General features: G+C 45.3%; 1 protein-coding gene across 1 annotated transcript in view; it reads right to left on the bottom strand.

Moving 5' to 3' along the window:
* The window catches only part of LOC146816707 (WD repeat and coiled-coil-containing protein-like), a 96,228-nt gene that overhangs the window by 19,489 nt on the left and 59,768 nt on the right, over window positions 1-16,971 (bottom strand). The window contains exon 2 of the mRNA XM_085610598.1: window positions 7,644-7,764. Within this exon, the coding sequence (XP_085466724.1) occupies window positions 7,644-7,764 (121 nt within the window). The remainder of the gene's footprint in view (window positions 1-7,643; window positions 7,765-16,971) is intronic.

The raw sequence follows: 16,971 nt of genomic DNA, 5'->3' as shown, positions 1-16,971 counted from the left end.
CCACCCCGCATTGCGCCTACCGAGCGGGAGCCCACCCCACTATATAGATATTTAAAATAGCGGGAACCCACCTCGCATTGCGGATACTTACAAACCAGAGTGGGAGCCCACCCCGCGGTTTTGCCTCATCGAGCGGGAGCCCACCCCCATTGCCGAGAAGTCACCGCCGCAACCCAGGCCAAGAACAAAAGGACAGCAGCGATCGCCAAGCGACCAGGAAGTCAGGCGCTTGTGCCTGACTGTGGGCGGGCCGGACGAAGAAAGGAAGTTCCGGGGTCCCGACGTTGGAGCCTCGAGGGCTCCTGCTGTCGCTGCAGAGGCCGGGAGGAGAGACGCCGTGTTGAAGAAGTCCTGGCGGAGGGCTGCGTGCCCCAGAAGGAGGTGCCTGAGGCCCGGCGGGAGCCCACCCCGCCTTCGTGGGAACAGGAGGAGTGCGGCCGGAACAGGCAGGGCCTGTGCAGGATTTGAGGCGTGGCTCTTGTGAGCAGAGAGAGCCCCACGTGTTGTGGCGCCATCCAACGGAGATGCCACAGAGTCCCCCGGACTGCCGGTGAGTGGGGCTGGCCTGGGATAGTGAGAGTGAGACACATTGCCGGTGCCTGGTTACCCAAGTGGCCCCGCAGGACAGCAGGCTGCTCCAACGTTGGGGGCTCCTCCAATTTGCACGAGTGGTGCCAGTGCTTGATTCTTCCTCAGCTGTTCCGCCATTCCGGGCAGCTGCAACGGGGGTGCCATTTCTTTTCTTTTGAGTCCCAGAGGGGGGCTCACCTTGGTCACGGCTGCACCGCAGGAGCGGGCAGCTGCAACGTTGGGCATTTTTAACTTCAGAGTCCCAGAGTGGGGCTCCAACGTGCACAGTGGTGCCAGTGATTCCTTTTCTTTGGGGCCTTAGTTTACATCAGCTGCACCGCGAGAGTGCGGGCAGCTGCAACGTAGTGGGCAATTATTTTAGGTGTTACTATGTGTGCACTACTATGCTGATGTTATGCATAATGTGTTTTCTGCCTGCTGATGATGCCTTCTTGCTCATATTTTATGCCCCTTTCTAATATGGTTATGCATAATGTATTTTATGCCTAATGATGGTACCTTTATGCTCATGATTTAGGCCTGATCTAAGGTGGTTCAGGCCTAAGGTGTTTATGCTAAATGTGAATGTTGCATAATGTGTTTATGCTAATGAGGTTTGGGCCTAATGTGGTTATGCCTAATGTCATGCTATGATATTTTAGAGTGATGTCTAATGCTCATGTGATAATGCTTAGGTCATTGTGGTACCAGTAGTTACTGGTTGTGTTTTAGTTACTTACCTGTTCTGATGGTTCTGACCGTGGCCCGATTGGCCTGGTCCTGTATATAATCCCCTGTGAATATTGCCTAGTGCCAGTTGGCACAGTAGATTATGTGATTATGATTCTACTGTGTTTATGATAATACAAAGGCTATTTTTTTTATATAACCTTGTGTGGAGTTTCTTTTGTGGTGTGCCTAGTTTGTTGCTGCTGTGTGTGTGTGTTGCGCAAACGCTTTACACATTGCCTCTGGGATAAGCCTGACTGCTCGTGTCAAGCTACCAAGGGGGTGAGCAGGGGTTATCATCAATGTGTAACTACCTTGCCCTGACTAGAGTGGTGGTTTCTGCCTGGCTTTGGTGCAAGCCTTAGCCAACCAGAAATCCCATTTCTAACACCCCCCTCTCCATCTGCCAATTCCACTAATGAGAGAGATCAACAACATGCGTCTCTGCCTTGGTCCTCGTCAAATCGGAGCAGTCTAGTCCAAACTGCCTCTCCAGGTCAAGAGCAGCCCCATATCGGGTGCGGCTTTGTTGGGCATCACCACTAAGGTGAAGCGTTAGTCCTATGCGCAGCGACCACCACGCGCCAGATTAGCCCACGTACTGTTTGTTCTTGGTGCCACCTACAATGAAATTTCAGCACGACACGAGGCGCATCGCCAAGCAGGCAGAAGGCATTGCTTCTGCAACCCACCCACAGACAGAAGCAGTAGGAATGCCTGAAGAGGCGGGGAGCAGCCCTAGAGGCATCAGGTCAGGCTGAGAATGATGTATGACGCAGTTGGGAAACTACCTAAAAAGCAGGGGGGGGCATTAGTCTTTTAAAATAACACACAAAACAGCCTTTCTTTCAGAGTTGTGGTCTATTTATATTTTATATGTGAACCATCGTCGTGGAATCAAGAGAATGCCAGTAGTGACATCACACACCCTTGGTCTTCTGATGTCATCACAGGACTGACACTTTTTGCTGTATAAGCCCATTCACATCCCTGCATTTGCTGCTGAAGGCCCAGAGTAGAGAAGTACCAAGGTGAAATAGAGAAAGTAAACTGGTCTCAGAGCCTTGTTTACTTTCTATTCCTGCTGCTGTTGGTCTTCACGACCCCTTTTGGCAATTTAGCAGGATGGGCCTTGCCAGGCGTGTCAAAAAAAGCCTAGTCATGGCGAACCCTAGTTACGTCAATGACGTAAGCACGTTCCTTTTTTTCAGACTCATTCCTTGCGCTTCATCACGATGTTATGTGAATAACAGCATTTTTGTTTTTGTTTTATCCCACGTCTATTGATTGGCGCCCGTATCGTCCCTGCTGGCTCTTTCCACAGAAACGAGCGCTCGCAGATTGCTGTGGGCAAGCGCGCTCAGAAATTAGTCATCTCAGAGGGAGCTCCTCTGTTCCCTGAGAGAACAAAAAACATGCTTTCAGATGCTGCGGAAGTGGGAAAATCTGTGCAGATATTTCTGGCTACAAGCGCCTCGTGCGTGTTTTTCCTCACAGCTTGCCAGGCTCTGCTGGCATCTCTGTCCCGCTGTGTATTTCATACATAATGAAAGCTGAGGCTCAACCAACAAGTCGGCAGGAAAACGACGTGAGAGATTCGACCAAAAGTCAAAGTTTTAACACATGGAACAGTTATTTGTTAGCCAGCACTGGTAGAGAAACGTTAAAGAGGCTGAGAGAGTTAGTAATCGAGACCTCTATTCAATTGCACAAGACAAGTGAGGGAGCGAGTACCACCGCCAGGTAAATATATTTATGATGTAAAGACTACATGAGGGATCCGCCTTGGGGAGGAACATAGGGGCATATTATCAAGAAACGGCGTTAAAATTGGCTTGATAATATGCCTTTGAGAATTCAGATAGAAGCCCATGTTCTGGTGTCAACATGGGCTTCTATGGGAATCCTCACGGGCATATTATCAAGCCCATTATCGCCGCTTTAGCAGCAGTTTCCTGCCGCTAAAGCGGCGATACTTTTAACGCTGTGCTTGATAATATGCCCCATAGACTCTTGCAGCCTCTGTAGTGCAGGACTGGCTCACCTTTTAGGAGACCCTCCATCCTTCCCATGGCTAAACAAACCTGTGAGATATAGGTGTGTCCGGCTCCTCGCCATATTCTGTGGAGGGGTGGGGCTGGGTGTGTGTATAATTTTGTGTTGTGTCACTGGTCTTCCATAGACATTTTGCATAGAAGTGCACTCCTGCCTCCCAATGGCTCTCTGGCTTTTGCTTGTGTAGTGAAAAACAGTATTGCATGCCTCTGAAACCTGTGCCACCCTTCGTCTCCAGTTGAGCTCTGCTGTCCTTCCCTGTGTTTTGTGTTCTGGCCCAGGAGAATACAAAACTGAGTTCACTTGAGGTGTTCATGTGTTTTCAGATGTATTAGGGGGTTGGGTGCAACCAAACAAAGTGCACTCCACCCATAGGTCTGGTTGCTGTGGGCCCACTGACGTAAGGAAACTTGAGGGGGCCACCCTGCAAGGTACGAATAGGGGCCCCCTCTGGCTCAATCAGGAGTTCTCCGGCCAGAGTACTGGGCCAAGGAGGCCCCCTGGAGCTTGGGGCCCCCACCCTGCGGGGGCTGTTACGCCACTGTGTCCGCCCATCAAGCTATGTGTAGTCTGAATGTTTTTGACAGTTGATCTTCATTCAGGGATAGGGGCTTTTTTATCTGTACTCCTAGAGGGAAGAGGGTCTACCAGCCTTTCCTCTGTGTAAGGTGTGCTTTCCCCCCAAAACTGGGCCCTTACTTACCCCCAGTGGTGTTAGGTGTGTGGAGTGCAACGAGAGGCAAATGTTATGGGTGCTGTGCACTAGGGATTATGTGTGCATGGTGAACCGCATCCTATGGAGGACACAGTGGGCATGAGCTCAAAATGGTGGTTCCCATACAAATGGTCTTGTTTTCTTCTCTACAAAAGTGACAATCTGCTTGAAACTGCTCCTGGAACCATGCCCTGAAATTCTGTAAGGGGAGGAAACATCTGCTTTACTGACAGACAGCATTTTGCTACCTCAGTACTTAATCTCCACTTTTCCTTTATGTTGTGTCAGTCTTCACCTAGCATCTGTGACCTTTACTGGGAATGTCTAAGGTCCACAGAGTTTGTTATGTTTGCTCCAGCATCGCCCTTGTTTTCTGAACAAGGTTGTAAATATGCACTCCCGCAAGATTGGAAGTGCTTGAAATTACAAGGAAAGGTAGTGTGTTGGCCTCCTTCCAGAACCCTCAAAAGATTGCAAATACTGGCCCAACACAGCCAAACACTGAACTTCAGCAGGATTTCAAGGAGACTATACAGCAGCAGCATTTACCAAGAACAGGGCCATGTTGCTTTTGGATCCAGTTTCTCTCCATACCAGGATTAGGTCTAAATCCAAGAGAAATCCTTCCGCTGAGTCCCACAATGGAAGAAGGGAGGGAAGGTCTTCTGCCTGACATGAGGAGATGAGCAGGTCTTGGACCAAGAAGGCAAAGAATAAGGCCCAGTTGAGCAAAGCCTTGGAGGCAATGCTTGCTAGGGACTGAGCCACAGAGGACCATGCAGTCCAACTGGTCAGAACTGATTTTAGATCTGTCTTTGACCAGAGATGAGGGATATGCACAGATGAATTCCAGGACTGCTAATATAATGAGCCTGCATTGCCCCACCCCATCCAATACCACCCCTGATCCATGGCGAAATCATATCTGTCCATTTTAATGCACGGAGGAGCACACAGGTTCTTTCCTTTTCATCCTACATTTTTTCTTTTTCCTGCATGGTCCAGACAGTCCTGATGTGAATGTGAAGCTGATGCCTAGAAGTATTCCAAGGAATTTAATGCATTTTGGAAACAAGCTTGAAGAGCCTAAACTACTGTTTCAGAGAGAATCTTTAAGGAGTATAAACATAGACATTTTTGTTTCACTTTCCTGTGAGGAATGGGAAGGATTCTCATCACTTTAAGAGACTTTAGATATTTTCGCGAGGCTTATATTGTATTTAGGGTAGCTGTATGCGCTTAGGAAAGAATTTACTTGGCATTAGAGAGAACTACACAATCTCGATTAATGTTAAGAAACATGAATATATATCAGAACCAGAGAGCTTGTACTCACAAAACAGAAGTTGCCTCTATCTGTGAAGTGAGTGAGGCTATACAAAAAAACAAGTAAAATCAATTATGTAGATATCTCTTACGTTTAAGTTCCAGGAATAGGAGTGTTTAACAGCAATATCTAAGAAAGTCTGAGGCATAGAGATATTCTGGAGGCATATTAATTTGTTATAGCAATTGTTATATGAATCAGGAAAGTGTCAAGATTCAGACGAGCGATAGACCCGTGGGGCTCGAGGTGCTGGAAAATGGGTTGATGGCGGCTGAGAAACGAACACCAGACTAAATGTGAGTGGTTCTTATTTACACAGTTCCTGGTTTCGAGTCGTTTCTGGGTAATTAAGGGTAGAGACCTACTCAGTCATCTTGGGAATTCAGTCCTGTATGTGGCAACATGTTGCATGCTTGCATTGGCCTTCTTATTATCACTTTTGTTCACACTTGTTTGGGTGGGTGGGTGTCCCCAACGACTGGGGTGATCCTGCCATTTAACAATTTCGCCACAATCGGCCAGCCTCTGAAGTTCGCTACACCATGGTGACTTTTCTTAGGATGGTAACCCTTTCCAGCCAGTACAAGCAGTCTCTCTGCATTGACTTGAAACTGAGTGACCAATTAGATCCCCTAAATGACCTCCCCTTCGAATTTTTCCTTGGTGATCAAGTGAAACGCATGCTGAGACTTGTGGTGAATTATCTCACTGACAATCTCAAAGTTTATCTTGGGCTTGAGTGGGATCCCTGTTACAGGTTGGGTAGTGCGATTTTGGTTTCCTTGGTTCTTAATCTATTTTGGTTGAACCACACTCATTGGGGTGTACGGCCTGGCACCAGGGGTGCTCAGGAACTAGGGAAGATGGCAGACATGTCATAGCCAATAGATACTTTATTGCCTTCTGGTTGGTATTTCTGACTCACTAGGTGGCTATGTTTAAGCAAAGTGTCTCATAGACAAATCTTGTCCTTAGAGCTCCATCTTATTGCTGTATAGTTAGTGCTTAGTTTGTACCATAGGTTGTAGGTGGGAGGGAGGGAATCAGTTGTCTTTGGCGACGACAACTTATTTTTAATTATCAGATTTAATGTAGAGCAGAAGAGAAAGAAAGGCAAAGAAAGAAAGAAAGAAGGAAGGAGAATGAAAACCTGCAGGAGTGAGATAAAGACGCAGGAAAAGGTAGGGTGGTGGAAGGCCGAATCTGCAACCCTGCTGTTCAGCAGCAGGCTATTAAGAAGAAACAGTAGTCCCCGACATGTTCTTTTCTTTTTTACATATTAAGCACTGAGTGTAATACCTCACAGCATGGGGTGATAATAGTGAAATATTTAATTTTTCGCCCACAAGAGGATCTGAGAACTTCTTTTTGTGTTGTTTCTAACTTTTACTGCCCTACCTACAAATATCTACTAGGGGTGGGCGGAATTTGCATAGTTGCCCAACGCAAAGCTCCGCGAAACGGTAAAAAATCTCAGCGAGCACGCAGAAATTCCGCAAACACGCGGAATTGCTTGTTCCGCCCGTTTGCAATGCTTTTTTCCTGTTCGCAGACGCTGTTTGCAGACGCTGTTTGAACGCATGAACAAGCAAAAAATTACGCGAAGCCGCTGATTTTTTGGCAATTACCCAAATTCCGCAAATTCCGCTAGCAGAACGAAATTTACCTCCCAGGCCTAGTATCTACATAAAGCCAAATATAAATTCAGTTGCTCTAACTTTTAAGAGTAATTATTTGTATCCTACAGGATCTGAATTCTAGCTTCTCTACTATCTCAGCAATATTCATCAACTGCCCAGCTCACTTTCCTAAGTGAGAGCCAAGTGTGCAAAAGGAATAATACGGCTACACAGTTCGAGTGGAATAATAATCCTCGTTTACCTGCAGCTTCAGTGCTTTGAGGTGACCTTAAGGAGTTACGAAGCACTATGATACCAAAAAACATAACAGACAATCTGCAGTTATGTTTGTGGTAACTTCAATTGTGTTTCCATGTAACCAAGTTCTAAAAATATGGGGCCAAAGATTGCATTTCTACTTAAGGATCTTCAACAGTGGCCTGGAGCAGTATTCTTCTGTGGGTGGACATTTGGCTCACTGTGCACCAGGCCACCAGGAGTGAGATGCCACAGTGTGGCTAGTCCAGGGTGACACTGCTGACCAAGTATTGAGGCTTACACACAATGTGAAACTATTTAATGTGTGTCACAGCCTTGACAAGGGTGGGAGAAAGACAAGCCAATTTACCATGTTTGATTTCGATAACCGGCAGCCGGAAGAGCTCCTGAATTGTGCTCAGTTGAAGTTTGCCATCGCAGAGGAGAACTGCTCTTGTGTCTTCCGTCACAGCGCCCTCAGAAACAGGCTTCTGGGAAGACAAACATGGGGAAATATTGTTAGATGTTCATGCAGCTTCAAACTACAATGTAATCCCTAACACAATGCTAGTTGACATAGCGAGATATAATGAATACTTGTAGCGAGACATAATGAGTACTTGCAAGTATCTGTCTCTCTAGTAGTAGAGCCAACTTCCAGATATCTCAGAGGGTAGTGCTAAGTTGCAAGGCATGACCTTTAAACCCTGTCACATTACAGGAAATAACATCCCCAGAAGGTACATTATATGTGGCACTAAGGAAATACGGAACAGATAGAAAAGCAGAGCTTTAAAGGCTTAAGGTATTATACCACAATTCCCAAACATGCTTAGACCCGAGAATCCTTATGCTGACCATAATTAAAGTAGTAAGTAATATTTTAATGTTTGGTTTTAAAGTTCCAAAGAACATCTCTCGAATCATCAGTTCATTTTAGGAAATTAAAACATTGGAATGTTATTAGTTTCATTGAAGACAATGTGGTGTCCGAGGATCAATAATGGCTGGTGTAGAGTGTCTGCTCCAAAATTCCAAATGTTTTCTTTCTGTTTCTACCTATTTCATTCAGAACATTCCACCCTCAGTTGTTGGTGTGATCTAATATAGCCTTATAACTCAACTTAGCGGGCTATACCGGCCATTAAAGGCCCGCTCCAGCGTTAAAGGCCCGAGTCAAAGCCAAGGGTCTTTAACAAGGGAGCGGGCCTTTAACCCCTTCGCCGCGGCGGGAATTCTGCCGCGGCGCTGGGGGGTGCGGGGGGCAGCGCGGTGGCGCTGTGCTCATGACGGAGCCGCTCCGTCATGAGCCACGGTTGAGCTGTGCTCATGACGGAACAGTTCCGTCATGACTCCGCCCAGTTGCGTTGTCCCCCCGCACAGGCGGGGAAACAGCGCCGCGTGGGCGGAGCGGCCGCCAACGGGCGTGGCATGACGGAACCGTTCCGTCATGAGCACACGGCAACCGTGGCTCATGACGGAGCGGTTCCGTCATGAGCGGGGAAGGGGTTAATGGCCAGTATAGCTTGCTACAAGGCTATTAGAACATTCCTGTCCTAGAGTGCAGAATATTCTAATTAGTAAAACAATGGCCACAGGGAGACCAAGGGGGTTGAAATCCTCTCAAGCTCAGTGAGGCATTTGTTCACAGCAACAGCTGTGAAAGGAAAACATTGGAAGTTGACGCTCCGGGCTTCTACTGGCCATTAGAACATTGGAATGTTGAGTACTCAATTGTAGTCAGAGTGCTCCGGGCACTACTGGCCGGTAGAAACCCAGAGAGCAACATTCCAATGTGTTTTCCTTTCACAGCTGCTGCTTTGAACAAAGGCCTCTTGGAGCCCGAAGGGAATTAAACCATCTCGGGCTCCTTAGAGGCCTTTGTTTTTACTAATTAGAACATTCTGCCCTCTAGAGGCAGAATGTTCTAATAGCCTTAGAGTCCTCCTAGCTGGCTCTACCGGCCATTAAAGACCCACTCCCTTGTTCAAGGCCCTCGCCTTCGGCCTGGGCCTCTAATGCTGGAGCGGGCCTTTAATGGCTGGTAGAGCCTGCTAGGTCGGGCTATAAGGCTATATTAGAAGCCCAGAATACTTCATTGTCTTCATTAGAGCGCTCAACATTCCAATGTTTTAATAACATTGTAGCTCTTCTCTGTACGGCAATACCAATCGTTGACTACCCATTCCTTCATTATATGCCCTTGCCTGCAACTCAGGCTTATATCTCAAGTAGAGGGCCTTTACCGACCCATATAGCCCACAGCGGGGGCTATATTGCTATAATAATACATCCACTGTGTTAAAAATATTACACTATATTTAACTCACCAAACCATAGAGGAAATATGTCACTTGAATCAAATAACTGACAATACCATTTTCTTGGGGTTCCATGCCATCGCTAATAATAATAATATGTTTATATAGCTGCTGCTTCTAAGCACTATAAGCAACAGATGTGTTGTTTACTCAATTTGATGATTCTTAATTTACTGGCCTTTGGAGAATGGAAGGTTGAGTCTGCCTTGCTGGGATTCAAACTTGTGACCTCATGATCACTAAAAATATCAGTGGTGAGGATTGTGAGCTGTTTTGTTCCTTGTGAAGCACATGTTTGTGCAGTGCTTCATAGCTTTAACAACCAGAAGGAATTGTTGATGGCAACTTAAACTTAAGGAGACATTTCAAAATTCTACTTCTGAATGTTCCAATCGCACTACTTAGATTGTCCTCCTAAGTGGCCTTGCCATAAGATCTTTCACTCCTTTTTCAGCATGAACATGTGCCACTAGATTAAATAGTTAGCAGCTTCTTTGTAACCCCACAGATATAATACTGTTAATAAAACTTCAACTACTTATGCAGATGTTTCATAAACTGATGGCTTCAATGCAAAAGCTCTTCTACATAAGTGAGGGTTAACGATAAAAAGTTTAACCTGCACATACAACAACTAGGTGTGATTCACAAAAGAATAAACACTTAGATTCTGCCTATCATGGTTGCATTGATGCATGCAGATTACACATGCCACGTTTCTGTAGCATTTCCAGCCTTAGGTTCCCCATAGATACAAAAAAGGGACCATTCCTATGGAAATGGCAGGACTATTTAGGGAAATGTAATACAAAAAGGGTGAACACCCATACACCTTTTCCATACCTGGGTGTTCAGATATTTGCTATTCATTTCCCCCACTTCATGAGGATATCTGTAGTGTATATGTAAGTACTGTGATTCCTTATAAGTTGGTGTGTGTGATGAGTTATGAAATACATATATGTCATGGTTGGAAGGTTGTGGTGCGGGAGTTCTAGAGGGGCACGAGTGGAGGAGAGGATCGGGCTGGAGAGTGGAGTCGTGTCCCTGACACTCGCTTGTTCCTGTATTTCTAATGTGTTATTAATAAATCCTTTTGAATACCAATCCGTCTACGTGCTTCACAACAAACTGGCGACAATCGGGATTCAAAACTCTTTTTGGTCTTTTCAAGGGGAAGTACAACATTGGTCCCCGATACAAGTCAAAAATGAGTTAGATTCCAATCATACAAAGAGTAAAATATTTTATGATGTTCGTCATGGAGTGAAATCTACTTCTGTAAAGGTGGGAGACTGGGTCCGTGTAAGAAGACCTATCAAGGTATCAAAAGGGGAGAGTAAATTTGAGGCACTGAAACAAGTGGTGGAAGTTCTTTGTAATTCTGTGAGATTAACGGATGGGAGAGTGTGGAACCTTAAGAATGTGGCATTAGATGTTAATAACAGGAATGTACAAGGTGATCAACAAGTTGTTGCCCCTTCAAAAGATGATTGGGTGGAGGATTATTTTCAAAACAGTGGTGTACAATCTAAGTTATTTTCGGATGATTATTTGGGGGAAGAATTCAACTCTGTAGAAGGAAATCCCAATGCTGCACTTTCCAATGGAGAGGAGGTTCAGAATAGTTTTGCTTCTGTTACAACAGGAGGGGAAGGGTCTCTCGCCATTCCTGAAGTTGACCATGATTCTTCTGTTAGTTCTGAAGCAGTTCAAGGTTTCTCTGTTTCTGATACGCAGAGTGTAAATTGTTCAAAAAGGAATAGGGTTCCTTCAGTGTGGCTTAAAGATTATGTAACATGAGGTGTGGTAGAATTGTTGTAGTTTTTTTGTTTTTCTGTTTGTCGCTTTTACTTGTTTTTGTTATGTTTGTATTTGTATCCTGGTTCCTTCTTTGGGTTGTTAAGGAAGGGGGATGTGTAGTGTATATGTAAGTACTGTGATTCCTTATAAGTTGGTGTGTGTGATGAGTTATGGAATGGTTGGAAGGTTGTGGTGCGGGAGTTCTAGAGGGGCACGAGTGGAGGAGAGGATCGGGCTGGAGAGTGGAGTCGTGTCCCTGGCACTCGCTTGTTCCTAGATGCTTCCCACTCCCTCTTCACTCATGTCTTTCCCAGGAAAGGTCTTAACCTTTCTGTCTCCCCCTTGCCTTGTTCTGAGCTCTATCTTTGTGCCTGCTCCCAGTGACTGTACATAGCTCAAGTATCCATAAAAGTAAACAAAGCCTCTCTGTTGCCTCTACGAGGGTGGGTGGCGGGCCTAGCAGTGCGACCAAGGGATTGTTCCGTTGCTCAGGTTGACGATGGCATGGCGGTCATTGACATCATCTGTCCTGCGTCCCCTCCAATAGTTCCCGCTTGGAGAAAGCAGTTGCCTCTCCTCCTAGCTGGGCCCATCCCCACCCATAGACCCCGCTTGGAGAAGCAGTTGCAGCGGTGGTCAGCAGCGATTCGAAGAATGTAGCTACTGACTTTCCGAAGTGGGCTACTTCAGCTTTTATGGCGTCCTTGGGCTTGTTTCAGGGGGTCAGCAGACTGTCCCTTGGAGTCACTTCTTGGGCCTGGGGCATCGGAAGCAACTTTCCCACGAGCCAGGAACCACAGACACAGTCCTGTTTTGCTAGCCCAAGGTGCGGCAGGTGCAGTCTAGCAGTCGGTGCAGCCTCTCTTTTCCAGGTAGCAGGGTACCCCTTCTTCAGTCCTTTCTCTAGTTACATCATGATCTGAGGTTCTGGGTACCAGGGGTGCCATAATTATGTCCAGAAAGTGCCCTGGGGGGAATAATGAGGTCACTAGCCAATGGGCTGCCAGGGTCCCTCCTGTCCTGAAACTTCCGGCTACGTGTGGCATCTAGCAATCCCAGAGTGTACTATTCTGCCCACTTTCAAGATGTCTGGGCCCTTCATTGGATGTTAGGAGCTTGGTAGCCTACCCTCTAGTTGTGGCTACCTGTGGGCTACATACCCATGTTAGAACAGGTTTGGCCACTGGTTTTCCCTTTCTGTTCTCGCCACCAGCCTGTCTACCTGAACAAAGGGGCAGCCCAAAATGAGTGTGATTGCCATTTCCCATCAAAAGCAGCTTCACCTTTAAAGCTTGCCTTTTGGGCCAACTCCCTGCGTGGCTTTCAGCAAGAGCGAGGTAGCTCCTTCCTATGTAGCAAGCTACTATTGTTCCTGAGTCTGGGAGTCGTTCACACTACTCGCCAGGAGGGCTGAAGGCTGTCTGCTGGGAAGCAACTGTGCTAATCCACTGGACAAAATGGGCAGTAGAGGGGCAACTTTCTAAAGGTTGCCTTTCCTTAAACATGACCATATAGGAGGAGCATGTCCGGTGAGGGAAGCAGTTGAAAAATCTAGCAAGAACTCCTACCCATCCACTGATCTGAAGAGATTGAAAGGGGGGCATTTCTGTATGGACAAACCTAGTTTATGAAATGATCTTTCCTGGAAACACTTTTATCTCACTGGGCCGAGGTTGGATCTGTTTTGAAAGGTGGGCATTAGAAGCCTGGTTCGTTGATAGTGTTTTTTGTGTACCTGTATTGTGTGGTAGATGAGTTTCAGGACTTATATGTCTTTAGCATTTCCATTATTCTACCATGAGCTTTATAAGAACCCTTCAAACATTCAAAACAGCCATCTGGCTATATATAGAGCTCTTACAATCATGATCTGTATTATCTCCAAGTCCTAGCGCTGAAGGTCTCTGTGTAATTAGGCACGTTCTTGACTTTTTAAGAATGAGAACAATGATAGCTTTTCTCTGTGGAAATCTTAAATCACAGTGAGGGTTACTAGCTGTTCTGAGACCTCCTGATACAAGCTCATCTGAAAACCATCACCTCCATTATGTCATTTATTGGATTAAACCATCTTACTATGTATCTAATTTCTGCATAAATTAGTACCCAGTTCCTCCTGACTCTGTCACAACAACCTTTTTATGGTTTAGCTTGACTGCGCAGCTGCCACCAGACATTTATGTGGGCATCACTAGAGCGGTGCTGTGGCTCTGCCCACATGTTGGGAGCCAGGATACATGTTTTGATTTGGTAGGATGTGTGTGCTTCCGAAAAAAATGTGCTAGCCCTCCACACAGCTGTAATCATTTTGTTTATTTATCCATCTGCCTGAGCATAAACTTTCAGGGGCATACCCATGACAATGCAATGCTATTAATGTGTCTTAGATAGCCCTATAACGTATGGTGTTTTATTTGGCAGCAGCACAGATGGGAGAAAAGCATAAACCTGCAAGGGTCTCGCTTGATAGTGCAACTGTCGCCTGACCTTTTATCCAACACCAGTATTATTCTACAGGTCTTTGCTTCCACACAATTGATAGTCATCCCCATGCTATGTACTTGTAATGTTTCACACAAACATGCAATATTCCTTAAATGCCTGACCTATTGGAATTGTCAATGCTTGTCGCCATTTGAGAAAGGATGCAATTGCATTTTAACAACAGTCGTGGTGCAAAGATGTCTCACTCCATGGATGTTCTGGAGAGCTACCATTGGTTTGCCTTTTGCTGAATTTTCTTCTTCTCTTAATTGCTGTGATGATAAATTATATTCTTGCCAAGTATTTTGCCCCAATTTCTGTTATTATGTAAATATCAGCTAATGGCATTTGAAGATGCCTCAGTGGCTAAGCTTTGTGAATAATTGGTCGGCAAAACCTCTGGGTAAATTGATTCTGACATACTTGTAAATGTATGCATGTCATTGACAGTGGTGATAAACTGAGTTTCACAGAATTCTGAAATTCCATGGGGAGGTTTGTGAGGGCCTTGGAAGCCCCATCTGCAGCATCATCGTAGGAGTTTTCAAACATATGCAGGGGAGGCTAGTGATTGGTCACTTTTAGGAGAAGCCCAGTGAAAAGAAGATTTACTACAGAATATTCACCAGATGGGCAGGACAGAGGACAGAGTGTGTGAAGGATATGAACCTTGACATAATTTAATTAATATTAATAGAACAAGTTGGAGTCTGTTTGAGTAAGCAGAAGTTAGAGGGAGAGAAAAAGAGAAAAGAAGAGATGGAGAAGGTGAGAAAAGAGAAGAGAGTGAGAGGATAAAAGAGAGAGACAGAGGGTGTGAAAGAAATTGTAAACACCAGTTTACCAGATAAACTAGATGGAGAAGTGTGGGGGGAAACACACTTTACAAAGTTTGTTTCAAAATAGCAGTGAACTATTTTCCTATCTACAAAGTGTGTATGAGGAAGCAGCAAAAATAGGGAGAAAGAGGGAGAGAAAGAAAGAGGGATGGATGGAGAGACCAATAAATGGAGGGACAGAGAAGGGGTGTGTGAGTTTGAGAAGGGGAGCAAAAGAAGGTATGAGAGAGAGCAAATCTATACTTGATGAATACATGTATCTCGTCTTCTCTCCCTTTTTTTATTATTGAATGATTAGCTGTCCTGAATTCAAGTATTATAATTATAATTTTGGAAAAGAGTTTAAATGTTTAGTTTAATATGTGTGAAATCTAAGATGAATGCCAACAATGATAGGTAAGCCTTGTATGCGGAAATGCGTGGAAGTAAACTTATTTGGTGATTGACTTTAATACTAAAAAGATGCCAAACATGCAGGAAGGCTTGTGTGAGATAACACAACTTGAGAGGGGACCACGTTTTCTGTAATTAAAAAACATGGCTATTTGCCAGATAGATTCTGCAAAGTTGGTTAAAAAACACAGCCTAACAAAAATGCTCTCTGTTCAACCTGGCCTTTTCTGCAGGGTTATCCCCAAACTTTTTGCCTTTTTTCTGACCCTCTTTGTGTTGGCCTTAGGACTCCAAGCACTTTACCACTGCTAACCAGTGCTAAAGAGCAGGTGCTCTCTCCCCCTAAACATGGTAGGATTGGTTTACACCTGTTTGGCATATTTGATTTACTTGTAAGTCCCTTGTAAAATGGTATACCATATACCCAGGGCCTGTAGATTAAATGCTAACAGTGGGCCTGCAGCACTGAATGAGCTACCCGCAGAAGCAGACTTCCAAACCTGTCTCAGCCTACCACTGCAAGACCTGTGTGTGCACTTTACTGCCACTTCAACTTGGCATTTAAAACTACTTTAACACACACAAAAGGGGGTCCTTAGAGAAGTTTAAGGACCAGTGTGGGTACAATCCCCACTCATAAATTGCATACACAAAAAGGAACCCACGGGTCCAGGAAATGTCAGTAGAACATAAGTGTGAACAGACAAGATACACAATGACCGACAGTGATATAAGGGAATATCCCTTTTTAAGGACAGCTCCCCTCACACACCAGTGATGTCATGCTTCATCATAGGGGTGCCTCTTCGCGTCAGAACCTAGTTGTCCTTAAAAAGGGATATTCCCTTATATCACTGCACTGATACTGGACATATTGACAACACCCAGCATTCTTGATACTCCACTAACTCAAACCATCACGGCATCAGATGACTGGAGCAAATGACAAAACTTGAAATGATTACACATTAGAACAACCACCCATGGTTCGATTATGACTGAGTACTTGAGGGGCAACTGTGCGCCAACTGCTCTCTTGGTTCCAAACGCCCCTAGACTCTTTTTAGATAACAAAGTCTTCCTCAAAGACTGGTCCCTCATTGCATGGAGATGCACGAGGGACTGGCTAATACTCATCATAAAAACCGCAAAACAAGTAGCTGATACCATTTTAATTGATATTCAAACTTTGGAATCCAAAATCAAAGTGATAGTTGGAGCAACACTGTTTAAGAAAAACTTGGACGACACTACAGAACAGCTAAAGAGTATCAAGAATCTCTTCTTACAAGCAAGATCACCAAATTTAAGAAGGATCTGGCCAAGTTTGCCTTGGAAAAGGTATACCCTTATACTATGATGCTTACAAACCCAGACTTTCAATAAAGGAGGGAGGCGTTATGGATCGAACGATTCAACTTCAGATGGTGAAGAAGTCTCCAGTGATTCGGACAACAGCCATGATTCCACACACCAACGGACTTATTACCAGGGTAACAACAACTGGCGTAAACCACGAGTCAGAGCTCAACCAAACCATTGGTGTCCGCCGGCTCCATGGGGGTATCAACCGTTTCCAGCTTATGGACCTGCACCACAGGGTCCGATGATGACATTTCCACAACAACAAGAATTTGTCCAGCCTTTTTTAGGGTAAGGCCGTGGCTGTTCCTGGGGAAAAAGAAGAGCTCAACAACAGGTCCATTGGGAAGCCCCCCCCGAATTCTCCACCGAACACGAGGAGCAGGACAGGACAGCAGCCAGGTCCCATTCGGGACCGAGCCTTGTAGTGAATTTAAGCCAATGAGCTTTGACGACAGATGAAAATACTGTGTTGAAATGAGGATTGGGTTTTGTC

The sequence above is a fragment of the Triturus cristatus genome, chromosome 6, assembly GCF_964204655.1.
Source record: "Triturus cristatus chromosome 6, aTriCri1.1, whole genome shotgun sequence".
In the NCBI taxonomy this organism is placed as follows: domain Eukaryota; kingdom Metazoa; phylum Chordata; class Amphibia; order Caudata; family Salamandridae; genus Triturus; species Triturus cristatus.
The sequence above is the reverse complement of the archived record's forward strand: the minus strand, read 5'-3'. Positions and strand labels throughout refer to the sequence as shown.